Genomic DNA, 16,318 nt, shown 5'->3' on the forward strand with positions numbered 1-16,318 from the left:
TTTAAAAAAAGTATCCAGTGTTAACTGCCTAGATTTTCTTTTTCTTTCTTTAAGGAGTTCAGTGCAAGGTCGAAGATATGTGATTACACTCCTTTTTACGTTCGCACCCTGTTCCCAATCGTGGTCCATTTCTCAGAGTTAATCAATGTCTCTATGCTTGCAAGGATATGCTGTAAATTGGCTGATTTCATATCTCTCAGAGGACCTTCTTCATTTTCTTTCTCCTCCTTTGGATGTTGACTTAATTGTTCGGCTAATTCTTTTAAGTCTCCATTGGAAAGCGGTTTATCATGGCTCTCTAAGACTTCTGTCATTTCTTCAGCTGTAATATCGTACAATCCCACCTCTTGTGCAAGCTTGGTAACATCTTCAATGACATCCTCCTCTTGCTCTAATTCCTCGAAGTCGTGCATAAATGCTGGAAAAAGTTTTCGGCATGTTCCTTTTAAACACTTTGTTCCAAGCTGCCTGGATGTTGTTAATGCCCTTCAAAATATTGAATGACTGCCAATAGTCTTTAATAGTTTTTCCTGAAGTGTCCAAGACTCTTACCATTTCCATAAATGTTATATGGAGGTAATAGGCTTTGAAGATTGATATAATCCCCTGATTCACCTGTTGCAAAAGCGATGTTGTGTTCTTACTTCAGCAAGGTTTTGAGGATGTCCAGGGGCATTATTCAAGAGAAGCAATGCCTTGGATGGCAAATCATTTTCTTTACAGAAGCGAAGCACGGTAGGACAAAAATAATTTATCTACCAATCTATAAAAACGTCTTGTGTAACCCAAACTTTCTTGTTCCATTTCCAAGAGACTGGCAGCATGACTTTTAGACCCTTGAAGGCACGTGGTGTTTGTGAATGGTACACCAACATTGGTTTAAGCTTCAAAGTTCCAGAGACATTTGCACCCAACAAAAGTGTAAGTCAATCTTTTGCAGCTTTAAAACCTGGAGCTGAAAGTTCTTCACAGGAAATGAAGGTGACTGATGGCAATTTTTTTCAATAGAGCCCAGTCTCATCAACATGAAAACTGAGATCAGGAGGATAACTTCCTTGTTCTACACAGCCCTGAAATTTTTTTTAGGAAAAGCATCCGCTGCCGAAACATCTGCACTTGCCACCTCACCACATAATTTGACACTGTAGCACTTACTTTGAGACTTAAATCTCATGAACCAACCTTTGCTTCCTAAACATGTTTCTTCACCTTCATCTGTCTTTTTTTTAAGATCCTCAAAAATTGTTTTTGCTTTCTCAATTATAACAGCTTACGTCAGAGAAATGTTTTTCTGATTCAAGTCATCCATCCATAATGATAATAATTTTTCCATATTTTCATGAAGTTTACCTCTGCTATAACGTACGTGTTTTGCATTTAGTGCTGCTGTAGATTGTTGCACAGGCTGTTTTATTCTATCTGCATTTTTCATAATTGTAGTAACAGTCGATGGAGGCAAGTTCATACTTCTACAGACATTAGTACGTGTCTACCCATCTTCCATTCTTCGAATCACCTCCATCTTCTTTTCAAGTGTGATTGATTTCAGCGCCTTCTTACCACCAAGTTCTGCTAATTTTTCTGCACTTCTATTATCAGACATGGCATGTAATTACGTACTTTATCAATTTAAATACGTAGGTATGTAAAAAAAAATTAAATAGAACGATTAGGTAGATTCAACATTAAAACTAGGTTTGATACATATACATCGTACTAGCTCGGTAAACACTCAAACACTAGAGTGCCTGCTAGTGTCGTTTCTCAGTCAACCACACTACAGTAAGAAAGCATGCGCAGGCAACCAGCGTTATTGTGAATCAGCGAAAACCGAGGGCTGCCTATACTTTGAATCAAAATGAAAAGAACACAAAATTATGTTCAATTATCTAAAGTGCAAAACACACTTTGAATTATATTAATTACAGAATCTGAGGATCTAAATGCATGTGGTAGTAATTTGAGTGTAATGACAGAGAGAGAGAGAGAGAGATAGAAAGTTAACTTGTTAGGGAGTACCTCCGAAAATGCAGGACTAACAGGAACGAAAAGTTGAAACAGCTGAAAAATAGTGTGGGGAATTTGGTTCAAAATTCAACTCATCAACCCAGCAGTTGACTGCCATGTGCATACATCAATACCAAAAGTGTCACAGATAAAGGCAACGAGTTCTTAGCACTGGCAAATGGACTGAAGTCAAAAATTACAGGCATTTGTGAGACTTAGAAAAGATTCAGAGAAGAAGGGTGAGGGAATATTACTAATGACTGCAGAGAGAATTAAATCAAGTTTGAGTAGAAATCTCCAACAGTGGAAAGTGTGAGTAATACAGAAAATAAGGATTTTGGCTGTTTAATGCAAGATAGATAATTAACAGGACAAAACATGCAAGTGGGTGCTACTAAGGTGCACCCACTTGCATTTTTGGCACAACAGGTCTAGTAATAGCATCTGAGATATGTCTATAAATAAGTTGACCATTATGCCTCCATCTAGTAGCAGTGATTATGCAATCTTGACCTGGGAGGTGACAATGTATGTAGAAGCTTTGACTAAGAAGAAACATGTGTGGAAGTATATATAGGCACGTGATTATAATAAACTGAGAAGGCAGTGCCATGGAATGAGAAACTGCATAGCAGAAGAATCAACTGGGTATGGGAATCAGTTAAAGTTATATCTAACTGTCTCCCCTGAGTTAGAATTAATCATATAGGAATTAAGAAAATAAATAACACTTTAAAGCAAGAACTTTATAGTACTCTGGAGGAGTACTATAAAGAGAATGAAGGACAGCCATGGTGAGAAAGCGAAATCAGTTAGCCAAACAGGCCACTAGAAAATCAGAGAATTTTCTCACTATGCAGCAAGTAAAAAAAAAAAAATGACAATGGAAGATAAGTCTGGAAAATGCAGATGCTGATCAAGTGTCAGGTACACAAGAAATAGCTGAATTGTTAAAAGTGTTCACTTGAATAAGTAATATATTCCAGGTAAGCTCTCACAGATCTTTAGATGCTACATCAACCTCTAGAATAGAAATACAGTAAACCCTCAATTTAAAGAACTAATAGGGGCTAAGGGGGTGTCTGTTAAATTTGCAAATTTTTTTTAAATAAAAATTTCTAACATTATACTGCAATTTTATCAATATTAGCACTGTAATAACAAACAAATTGTTTTACACACACTTTTAGATAAGTTAATGTTCGATGTTTAGGTAATCCTGCTTTGAAAAAACTCAAGTTTTTTTTTTTTGAATTCTGCTGTTTTTTTTTTATAATTGACTCCCTAAAACTACGAAAATGCGTGTAATAAAACTTCTGCAGAAAGTCATGCCACACGACAAAAGAACCATTTACAGTGCAATTGGTGTGATCACGTCCTAATCATTTGCCGAACATGTTTTATGAGCAGTGACTCGTTTATGTCGGCTAAATTACTACAGTGTTTTTCCAACATATGGCCTATTCGAAAAAATTTGTTAAAAATAACAGGAAATTAATAACAAAAAATAATCTGTTAATTTAATTATAAGCAAATCTTGGTTAAAAGCATTTTAAAATTAACAGGGTGTTAATTTTCACGTGACATAAGGACCGGAAATTCTGTCCGTTAAATCGAGGGTTTACTGTATTAATGTTGATACAAGAGGCTGACTCAAAGACAACAGCTGGACCAGACAGGATATTGCATAGGTACATGGTTATTCAGCTCAGCTTAAGACTCCTGATTGGAGGAAGAACAAGTAATTCCATTATACAGGGGTATAACTAATACTGATGCAGCAGTTATCCCTGGTGAGGTTATAGAGGTATTGAAAAGGGTGGTTAGGAAACTGCATCCAAAAGGTGGATAGATAATACTAGGATACTTTATAGAGACAACATTTAGCAATCTACTCATGGTGAATAATAGAGTTGGATAATAAGAACTGATATACCACAATAGTTCTGAATTTTGCCATGACATTTAACAGGATTCCACAGTGGAATATTATTACACATATCTTAGAGAAATGAATTTGAAAACTTGTGACATGCACTGGAGAGGGGCTGCCCAACAACTAGCAGAAAGTGACCAGTGGTGTAGTACATAACTCTGTACTCAGACCATTATTTAACATGCATATTAATAATATCGGGGAGGGTCTTGAGCATAATATTCAGTTATCTGCTGATAAGTTAGGGAAAGTGATAAGGATTGTAGCAGATATAGAACCCCCACAGGCTGATTTGAATTGGTTAAATTAATGGGCAAATGTCAACGTCAGCTCAATGTTGCCAGATGTAAGGTTATGCATTTTGGATAGAGTACATTACAGGCAGAGTATTACATTAATGAAAATTTGCTGGAAGTGATCAATGAAGCCAGAGACTTAAGAGTTATTGTGAATTATGAGTTAAATTGTAGGAATCATGTTGTTAAAGTGGTTAAAATCATTACACAATAACAGTGCTGTTAAAGAGAACACAGGCTTGTAAGAATGAGTTTCCCACTTTACAAGGCTTCAATAAGACCACATCTAGATTACTTTGCACATATGGTCACACAGGTTCCAAGGAGATGGAGAAATAGCTGAAATGCTTAAGTAGTAAGCAACCATGACAACTGGCTTATGAAATCATGCATGCAAGATTGATGGAATGTGGTCTTCTAGGTTTGAGAAACAGAAGAGGGAATATGATTGAAACATACAAGTTAGTAACAGAATATTATGGTGCAGACATGAGTGAGATTTTGTAGCTTATGGATGGTTGAGGTATAACTGTGGATAATCTCTGGCAGCTGGTCAGGGATATTAACACGTTCACTGCCAACTATAAGTATACTCGTAGTTGGTATATGAGCCGCACAAGCCAACTACGAACATACTCTTATTGATTACCGACCTTCTATGCCAAGCACGAGTTAACCCGTAGTATAAGCACGTTAATTTAAACCCTTGGCTTGTGAATAAAGCGGACAGCATGTCTGGGTAGAAGGAAAATAGTTTCAGAAAAAGTATAGTATATTATAAGAGGTATTGTTGTGTAAACTGTGTATTTATTAATGCAAATAAAACAATTTTTTGAAGTTTTTTGAACCATATACATATATTTATATACGATATATCACCATCTGAGTCATCGCTAGAGTAGTCTGTAGGATTATAATCATCTTTGGAAATCGGAACCAAATAATTCATTCATTCACCATCGCTCATATTAGCGTAAGGCCAATTCTTCATCAGTAAGCTTTCTTTTACCGGCCATGGCGTAATTGAAAGTTTTTATTTAGATAATTTTAAAATTTTGTAAGACCAGCAATAAACCTTACTGCACTGAATGATGAATGTCACTGACCCTGAACTCAAGTTACACAGTCGTCAGCACATTTAAGAACATAGGTGGGGATGATACCAGATTACTCGTAGTTGGCGTATGAAACAAAATTCTGTCTGATAAGCCAGCTACGAGATAACTCATACTGACCTTGTAGAAGTGAAAGTGCTTGGCATGTGGTAACAAACTATGCCCGAGGAAGATGGTAGCAAACGTGTTAATCACGAGGTCCAGTTTTTTTTTGGTATCTGTGGCTTGTGTGGAATGTGCACATTAAATACCATGTGTGTTAGCGTGTTCGAAGATATACAGAAACGACTAAAACAAGAAATAACAATAGACAAAATCCAAGAAAGAAGACTGCGATGGTTTGCCTATGTGACCAGAAAGACTACCATCTAAAGCCCTGAATATAACAATGGAAGGTAAAACATGTAAAGGACGGCACAGAATTAGATGGATAGACAAAATAAAAGAGGACCTAAAAACCAAATCACAACAAGCGACACCAAACTGGACAGAATTGTTCTGACTCTCCCGGGATAGACAGAAGTAGAAAGAGTTCATTCGGCCTCATCATCATCCACATAGATGATGGAAGAGAGAGAGAGACGAAGAAGAAGAAGTGTTAGTGTGTGTGCATGACTGGTAAATGTGTTCAAAGAGAGATAAGTATTTAAGTATGAATGTCTAAATGGGCCCTCCCTCAAGGAATCCTTGCAATATTTGGAGGAACATTCAACATAATGTTTTACTTGACAAGATCATGTGATAGCTCAAATAAGAAAAGAACAAAAAAGATGACAATTTTCTTACTGGAGTTATCCTACCAGATACTCAAGGCAGTCATAAAAATCATGGTCCACACAGTACTGATATTCCACAGGTTTTTAATCGTTCACGGACAAACAGTTATTAAAGAGGAAACAGTGTCACGTGAATAACAGATGTAATAAAGTTACCTGTACTACAGTAAACTCCACTTCATCATGTGGCCTGATTTGAACCTCAGAGTCCAAAACCTCTGATACTTTAAAATATAATCGGGCATCTCTATCAGCACACTGAACAAAACCAAATGTATCTTTCACAGCTGCTACAATACCCTGATAAAAATTAAAAATAAACTTATCATGAGTATTTTAAATGAAATACATAATGATATTCATAAAATAAATTTTATGAATAACTTTATCCTAGAAATTTTAATTTATACAACAGTTACACTTCAAATCCTGAGAAAGAAGTCATCTCCCAATGTTTAATCTTGTCTACACACACACAAAAAAAAAAGGTGTTGTCAACTCTATTATCATTAAGTGATCAACATTATCACCTGCAAGATGCAATCATATTGAAGATTATTTAATAAAATCCTTAATGTTACTTGCTATTATAATAACAATATCTCAGAAAATCTTCAGATATTACTTAAATATAAAGAGCCAACAGGCTTCATTTCGGCGATATAAACATTATTTAAATTAAGGGGATATTAAATCCCACATTGTTTTAATAGTGATCAGAACTTTACCACCTTTGCTGCGAGTTGCCTGAGTTTGTACTACGTACTTGGACTACTTGCATTAGCTCACGCTAGTAGTCGCCGATACTTTTATAGGTTTATTATACTATATTCGGCATGAAACTCTCTGATTCCAATCTTTGAGTTTCCTATTCAGTTTTAAAACAATGTGCGATTTAACATCCCCTTAATTTAAATAATGTTTATATCACCGAAATGAAGCCTGTTGACTCTTCATATTTAAGTAACTTAATGGGTGCACCGTTTTGACAACTTGTATAGCAGAGTATATAAGTTCTTTTTGTTATAATCTTTGGTATTAATTTTGGTCTAGCTACTCACTGATGAAGACTCAATAAAGGCTGAAATCGGTCTGGGTAGTGACCTCCCACCATAATGTAATAACAGCATACATTTCCTAGGAAATGTGTTTTACATTATGGAAAATACCAAGAATAGAGATCAGAACTTTACCACCTTTGCTGCAAGTTGCCAGAATGTACTTGGACTACTTGCATTAGCTCACACTAGTAGTCGCCAATACCTTTATAGTTTATTATACTATATTCGGCATGGAACTCTCTGATTCCAATCTTTGAGTTTCTTATTCGGTTTTAAAACAATGTGGGATCTAATCATCATCATCAAATTCCTGCCATGTACCCTCAAGGGGTGTACAGAATATGACAGTACTACATGAAAAAATTACATCATTACTAATTTCCTATCTACAATTTTCCTCCAAATCAGTCTGTTACTTGTCAAGACTCCAACATTATCAGATCTTGTATTTCTATCGTCTAAGGCACTTTGTACCGTATCAATCCACCTATATCTTGGACTTCCTCTGGGTCGTTTTCCTGCCAACCTGGCAGAGAACACTTGTTTTGCTAATCTTTCCTCTCCCATTCTATTTAAGTGACCATACCACCTGAGATTAGCTCTGCTAACACATTCCTGGATGCTGACAATGTCAAGTTCTTTCCTAATATCCTCATTTTTAATATGATATTGCCATTGATGCAATCTGTTCACGCCTCTAATCTTTCTCAGGACTCTCAATCAGCGGTCTCTAGTCTTTGGTCAAGTGTTTTACTTCTGACCCAGCTCTCAGATCCATAAGTTAAAACTGGTTTGAACACTGCCTTGTATACAGCTAATTTAGTGTTCCGACTAATTTCTTTCTTATTCCATATGAATTTATTCAATTGACTTCCCACCATACCAGCTTTGCTGATTCTGTTGTCTATTTCTATATTTAATTTACCATCTTCAGTAAAAATCATGCTTAAGTAGCTGAAATGTTTTACTTGTTCCACAGGTTCTCCATTCACAACACAGTTGACATTTTCAATGATTCTGCCTATTTTCATTGTCTTTGTCTTTTTATTGCTGACCTTCATACCATATCTATTACAACAGCTATTCAATTTAGTCAGAGAATCTTGCAGACTTGTAGCGGATTTATTTAGAAGTATAACATCATTCGCATAAAGCAAAGAGCTGACATTAACATCTCCAATTTTGATATCAGGTTTAATACCACATTCCTTCATAATGTGATCCATATATATAATGAATAACAGAGGGGATAATGTACATCCTTGTCTCACACCAGATTTAACATTAAACCATCTTCCTGTACTTCCTTCAATTCCAACTGCTGACTTACAACTCAAATAAAGACTAAGTATTGCTTGATATAATGCCCCATTCACACCATATAACTGCAGCGTATTGAATAGCTTCTCTCTTGGCACCTTGTCATATGCCTTTTCCAAATCGACAAAACTTAAATACAGATCTTTGTTATATTCCCATGGTTTCTCGACTATTTGTCGAAAAGTGAAGATCTGATTCTGACAGCCTCTATTTGGCCTGAATCCAGCTTGTTCTTCACCAAGCTTTTCTTCCACAATTCTTCTCAACCGTTTCTCAAGTATACTTGCATAGATCTTGCCAGGAACACTCAGTAGGGAAATACCTCTGTAATTCTCACATTCAGTTTTATTTCCCTTTTTATATATGGGTACTATGAGAGCTCTACTCCAATCATCGGAATTCGTCTCTCTGTCCAGGCTTTCTGAACTATGCAGTGCAGCCACTGTAAGACTCTTATACCACCATACTTCAGCATTTCTGGTCGAATATCATCTACTCCTGCTGCTTTCCACATTTCAAGCCTTTGATTGCTTTTTCTACTTCAAGTATGGATATGTATTCCTGACTGCATGCCTGGTCAGTGTTTTTTTATCACTGTGCTGTCATCACTGCTTGTTTCATTTAGCAGTTTTTCAAAGTAATTACTCCATGCTTCAAGGATATCTTTTTCTCCTGTTTTCATGTCACCTTTATCATCTCTAATTCCTTTTACAGCACTCTTTCCTCCATTCCTAAGCTTCTTCAACAACCTCCAGAATATTTTGCCACCTTCTTGATATTTATTTTCTATATTCTTGCCAAAGTCCTCCCATGACTTTTGTTTAGCTAGTTTTACACACTGTTTAGCTTTCTTACATTTGTCTCTGTATTCTGTAGGAGTAAAAGCTGACTTATTTGCCAGGAACTTTTGATATGCTTTCTTCTTTTCCTTCACTGCCTCTTTAACTTCCTGGGTCCACCAGGGAGTTCTGATTTTTTTATCCTTGCACACAACCTCACCACATGCCTCTCTGGCAGAATCAATCAATGTTTTCTTCAGAGTTTGCCACTGAATCTCCAAGGTTTGATTCCTGTTCTCAAACTCTTTCATTTTCTTTTCAATAATCTTTCTGTATTTTAGTCTACAGTTCACATCTGAGAGCTGCTCAACTTTTATTCGCTTTAAAACTTTCTTACATGTTATTCTTTTCAATATGAAATTCAATTTTATCCTGCTCAAGACTAAATAGTGATCACTTCCAATTTCAAATCCCCTGTACACTCTGGTGTCCTGCACCAGGGAGAAAACATCACTATCAACAATAACATAGTCAATGAGACTTTTCTTATTCCTAGCCTCTTCTCTCCATGTGAATTTGTGCACATTTTTATGTTGGAACATGGTGTTAGTAATAACCAGTCCATGTCCTGAGCAGAAATCCAACAGATATTTGCCATTATTATTAGCTTTGCTCTTTTCTCCAAATTTTCCCAAAATATTTTTGTATGTCTCACAATCATTTCCTACTCTGCTATTTAGATCCCCAACAAGGACCAACTTTTCCTTTTTCATTGTGTCAGTTGCTTTTTTTAAAGCTTCAAAAAATTCCTCCACTTCTACCTTAGTAGAACCTTCTGTGGGACCACAGGCACAAATAAGTCTCATTGTCCAGTTCCCCATTCTCATATTTGCCCACATTACTCTACTTGAGACTGACTGCCATTCAAGAAGATTAGCCTCGTATTTTGTGTTGAATACTATGGCTACTTCTTTTCCTTGATTGTCATTGCCTGAATATAACATTTTGTATTTATTGCTCAGAAAGATCTCACCAGTTTTTGTCTTTTTTGTTTCAGTCACCCCTATTATGTCGATCTGGTACTTATCTAATTCCTCAGCTAGCTCCATTTCTTTGCCATTCAGTCTTCTTACGTTGATAGTACCGATCTTTAACTCTAGTGATGTTGAGTTGGGGTTTGTTTTCAGATTTGTTCCAGTAGCTGACTTTTCGCTGTTCGCCCTGGTTCCCTGGCAAAAACAACGGGGGCCTTGTTTAACCGGGCGACGCCTCAGCCGGCATGAAATTTTGTCATGTTGTACCATCATTTTTTATTTTGGTTTAACTAATAAGAATAAAGAATACGATTTGGTCGGCTAAATCCCAAATTGCCAGCCCATCCTCGTTCATTCAGTATCAAAGTAGATACCCAACAGGGTGCACCACGAGAAGGTGAGGATTGGACATTAGGTCAGAAGCCCTGGTCGGTTCTCCACATTCCTTTAAAGGCTATGTGGAGGTCTCCTCTCAGTTATACAGCTTTGACCCTTAAGCATCCCCTGTGGGATCTAATATCCCCTTTAATTTATATAATCTTCAAATATGCTTAAAAGTGCACTGGTTGGAATAAGCAGATAAATGAAGAGAAATCAAACTGTTCCTAACTGCACATTTGCTGTCTGCTGATTATGTACATGAATTTATCAAAACCTGACAGATTCTACAAGAGCAAAAGAGAAAAAACAAACTTTTTGCCACTACAGCTTGATTATAAGAGATTCTCTAATTTTAAATTAGTAATGCTTCTAGCTCATCCAGACAGATGATTAATCAGAAGAAAACAGGTTCCATATAATAGCTACTGACTGATTCCAAGTGCTTAAAAATCATAATACTACATTAAATCAGAAAGGCTCTTGGGAAAAATGGCAGCTCAAGGACAACAGTCTCCCCTTGATCCATATAACAGATGCTAAATACAGTACATATGCACTATTAATATTGCACATCTACACTATTATAATGACATGATATGCTCTAGCAAAGAAGTGAAAAGTCCTAACTGCAATCCCACGGACTAAATATTAAGATCACCATTGCAACTAAAGATACTCCCCAACTTACTTTAATTCTGCAAACAATTTCATGAGTCAGGATTTGACCCATATCAAGTGTTCAAGCTTACATTTTTTCTTGCAAAAAGTACTTGTGGGGGAGAGGGGCACCAGGTGCTAAATAGTAGGACTCAATAACAGTGAAAATAATTTATATGTATAATAAAACGAAGAAAAAATAATTATTATATGTCATCAGAATCAATATCAACAGATGAAGTAGTGGAAGATATTTTGCAACCTAAGAAGGATGCAATGTGGACAGTTGAATCTTCTCAATGAAGACAGTGATGACTGGTTACTGGCCTTTTTCTTCTGTTCATAAATCTCTTGATAAAGTTAACATCATCCCTCTTCTTACATCATATCCTTCCTAATGACATCTTATGGAATTCTAGCATCAACTGCTTTGTAATAAAATGCTGTGAATATATTGGTTATTGAGAGGCAGGATTCTTGGTCAGTTGTTTGGAATTAAAGTTGAAGCAACTAAGACTACTAAGGCCAGTGCATTATGTTAATTACATTTGTTGTTCCAGCTGGTTTGCAAGGTGACCTAAGATTCCATGAGGGAAAACTCTGCTAGCTCCATATGAACCAGCCAACTGTCCTTCAGATTAAACAACCCTTATGAAGGTTCTTTGCATTTTAGAAGGAATTCAAATTCAAGTCTTTCTAACCAAAAGGCACAGCTGATAATGACCTCATCATCATATTCCTGCTATGTACCCTCAAGGGGTACATAGCAGGAATTTGATGATAGTACTACACAAAAAATTTACATCATTACTAACTACCTATCTACAATTTTCCTCCAAATCAGTCTGTTACTTGTGAAGACCAACATTATTAGATCATATATTTCTATCGTCTAAGGCACTTTGTACTGTATCAATCCACCTATATCTTGGTCATTTACCTCTGGGTCATTTTCCTGCCAACCTGGGAGAGAACACTTATTTTGCTAATCTTTCCTCACCCATTCTGTTTAAGTGACCATACCACCTAAGATTAGCTCTGCTAATGCATTCCTGGATGCTGACAATGTCAAGTTCTTTCCTAATATCCTTGTTTTTAATATGATATTGCCATTAATGCCATCTGTTCACACTTCTAATCTTTCTCAGGACTCTCATATCTACGGTCTCTAGTCATTGGTCAAGTGTTTTACTTCTGACCTAGCTCTCAGATCCATAAGTTAAAACTAGTTTGAACACTGTCTTGTATACAGCTAATTTAGTGTTCCGACTAATTTCTCTTATTCCATGTGAATTTATTCAATTGACTTCCTACCATACCAGCTTTGTTGATTCTGTTGTCTATTTCTATATTTAATTTACCATCTTCACTAAAAATCGTGCCTAAGTAGCTGAAATGTTTTACTCGTTCCACAGGTTCTCCGTTCACAATGCAGTTGACATTTTCAACGATTCTGCCTATTTTCATTGTCTTTTTATTGCTGACCTTCATATTATATCTATTACAATTGAATATCTATTACAATAGTTATTCAATTTGTTCAGGGAATCTTGCAGAGTTGTAGTGGGTTTATTTAGAAGTATAACATCATCCATATAAAGCAAAGAGCTGACATTAACATCTCCAATTTTGATATCATGTTTAATACCACTGTTAATAATCAGAGATTTTTATATAGAGGATATTATCATAATATTATTTTAATCCTTTTATTAATCCTAGCGGCTGCACCATTGTTTAAATATAGGATTTTTATTTATTTTATTTAATCTCTTTTTCTAAAAATTATTTTTTTTTAATTTCGAGTGTACCTATAAATGCACAAGGTTTCACTCCGATTGGTGCAATGACCTCCCTTTTTACTATTTCTTTCAGAATCCAAAAAATCACAGACTCAAGACCAAAATACAAAATAAACACATTTAATAAAACAAAAACTACACACACACACACACACACACACACACACACACACACACACACACACACACACACACACACACACACACACACACACACACACACACTTCAAACAATATTTACAAAACTATAACTAACTACATAATTTATTGGACCCAAGGCCTTTTAAAAATAAACTTCCTCTTAAGACTAGACTAAACACTTTGTTTGCACAATGACAAAATGTTCATAGCCAGTTTCTTTCTCTGTCAAGCCCCTTTTCCGAAGATATGACTTTATTCTTCATTCTCATTACTCATGTAGCACACATTAATTCTTCCTGACTCAATTCTGTCTCCTTTCCAATAGAAATAATAGTTAGATTTGGCATCCTTAAGACAGATGAAACTTCCTAATCAACGTTTCCTTGAAAATTCCTTTAGAACGTAAATAGCAATTTCTTCTTTTACTCACTAATGCTTATTGACAGTTAACTCTTCCACTTTAAAAGCTCACAGTTCTACGATTCCTTTTTTGGAATCTACTACTAACTTTTCAATTAGCTTTTCCTCAAATTATTTGAACCATCTATAGCAATACGGTCTTTTATGAATACTTATTCCACTTTGAAACTTCATAGTTCCACGATTCCTTTTTCAAAATATAGTATTAATTTCCCTTTGACTGTAGCATAAAAAAAACTCATTTCCTCTGAATCTAAATGTCTGCTGGTTTGTGTCCTAATTTTTTCTCTGAGCTGTCAGCTGTCAATCACATATCAAGCTTCTCGGTGAGCATGCGTATTCCTTCAAAGTGGCAAGCGAGAAAATGGCTGACACGTTGTTTTCGTTAGCGACAAGAGAATGGCTTCATAAAACACAACTTAATATTTTAAACTACAATAAAATCGTTTAAAGTAACACAACTATTCAAATCTGGTAAGTATACATAAATTTTTAACTACTTTACATATCACTTTGACAAAATAATTTCAATAATGGGCACATCGCAAGTGCCGACAATGCATGTTATGAAACTAAAACTAATAAACATTCTAACAAACAATTTGTAAAAATATTTAGAATTTTAAATTACGATTATTTTTACATCAGTTTCATCGTTCTCAGAAATCTTTTTTTAAAATATTTAACCTATATTTAACAAAACTTTTAATGCTTATTCCTAGATCTTAAATAATAACGTGATTCATGCTGTTCATTATTTTCAATCTCGGAATCACTAATTTCAGAATCATCTGATGCTAGAAATAATTCAGAATTTTCTTCTTCCAATTTACTATACACCTAAACCTCTTTTTACACGACAGATACGTTCCTAAAAATTATGCGTAAAAAGAACTCTTTTTACTGACTCCATAGAAAAAGTGAAGATTGGTTCCAAACCTGAAATATAAGCAAAATAATGAAAAAAAACAAACATTAAATTTGTTAAGATCATAAGATTTTTATTTACATTTCATGAAGAACAAACATACATATAATGAATTTTAATAACTTAAAAAAGATATATTCATTTCAGTTGTTCGCAAAGGATTCTATAAAAAAATTATGTTATTCGCTATCTGTTTCTGACAATAAACGTGAAAGTTTTCGTTTTCGTGAGACTGTAATAGTAATGGTATTATCGTCATCGACTTATGACTCAACTTGTGGAATTATTCTTGTTATGCCTTGAACAAAAGTACCACTGGTTGTTTCAGTAGTTTTTAGGCATGAACTCAGTTATTAATCGCTGTGTCGATGCTTTATATAAGTCGCAATATAATTCTCTCTATGAAGACATTAACAACTTAAGCTCACATGAAAACTTCCCAGCACGTTCTTCATTTGGATCATGTTGGGCAAAATAATTGCCTAAATTACTGGCCAGTTTAAGACCTTTTTAATTATATCAGCAGTAAAAGTAGGATTATCTTGATCATTATTATTAACTTCTTCTCTTTCAGGAGTCTTAGAAACAATCTTCACTATTTCGTCTTCGCTAAGAGGTTTATCAATTAACAATTCTTTGATATCTGCCGACGTAAGCTCATCGAATCCTTCTCTGCCAATTTCACATGCCAAACTTATATTGGGGAATTCTGCAGTATGATTGAGGGGAACAGGAGCATTCTCTTTAACACATGCGGGCCAAATAGCTTTCCAGCATGCATTCATAGTTTCTGGTCTCAATTCAGATAACACTAATCGAACCTGATCAATACAATCTATAACTGAAATTTTTTTCCACACATCCATAACTGACAGTGTTTCACCATCATTTTGCTTGTTCAAAACATACTGAAATGTTCGTCTGACACAATGTTTTAAAAGTCACAATTATACCCTGATCTAGAGGTAGCAATGATGTGGTATTAGGCGGCAGAAAAAAAAAATGCATATTTGGGTGTTCTATGGCAGGATGACCGGGTGCATTATCAAGAATCAAAAGCAATTCGAGACCCTTGTCATTCAAATAGCGTCTTCTAACACATTGGCCGTGGTCTTAATGATCGATTTATGAGCAGTGGTTTTAACATCCGATCTCCTAAAGCGTTCGAACAAAATAGGAGTGTTATGAGATCCTTTGCTGCTTTGAACTCGCCAACCGTTTTTTGCATTTTTGATACATAAGTTCTGTTTGGCATTATTTTCCAGAAAAGGCCGGTTTCATCCAAACTTGTTCACGAGTGTAACCTCCATCTTCAATTATTTTAGCAAGTTCTTGTGGAAATGCTTTAGCATCTGTTTCATCAGCAGAAGCCATTTCACCTTTAATTTTTATATTATGAAGCGCATGTCTTTTAATAAACTTAGCCAGCCAACCATTGCTTGCATGAAATTCATATTTTTTTCTCAATTGAGATGAAGTATCTGGCTGCAGTTTTTTAATCTGTTCATAAAATCTCAATGCTAATTGCTTGATGGAATTTCCATTAACTGGCATTCTTTTTTGTACATTATCTTCTCTCCACATCACTAAAGCTTTTTCGGCCTTTTCTAGAACAACATTTTTTGTGTATGATGATAATTTCGCACTCGATTTTGTACCAGAACA

General features: G+C 35.4%; 1 protein-coding gene across 4 annotated transcripts in view; it reads right to left on the reverse strand.

Annotated features, from left to right (window-relative positions):
- Unr (cold shock domain-containing Unr) overlaps positions 1-16,318 on the reverse strand; it is a 281,401-nt gene that overhangs the window by 121,822 nt on the left and 143,261 nt on the right. For 3 of the 4 annotated variants that reach the window (XM_090411484.1, XM_090411490.1, XM_090411499.1), the window contains exon 10: positions 6,287-6,430. The exons of the other annotated variant lie outside the window; for it this stretch is intronic. In XM_090411484.1, coding sequence (XP_090267610.1) covers positions 6,287-6,430 — 144 coding nt within the window. The remainder of the gene's footprint in view (positions 1-6,286; positions 6,431-16,318) is intronic. 4 annotated transcript variants of the gene reach the window in all.

The sequence above is a fragment of the Typopeltis vanoorti genome, chromosome 2 (genome assembly GCF_054136105.1).
Source record: "Typopeltis vanoorti isolate ZY-2024b chromosome 2, IOZ_Tvanoo_1.0, whole genome shotgun sequence".
NCBI lineage: Eukaryota > Metazoa > Arthropoda > Arachnida > Uropygi > Thelyphonidae > Typopeltis > Typopeltis vanoorti.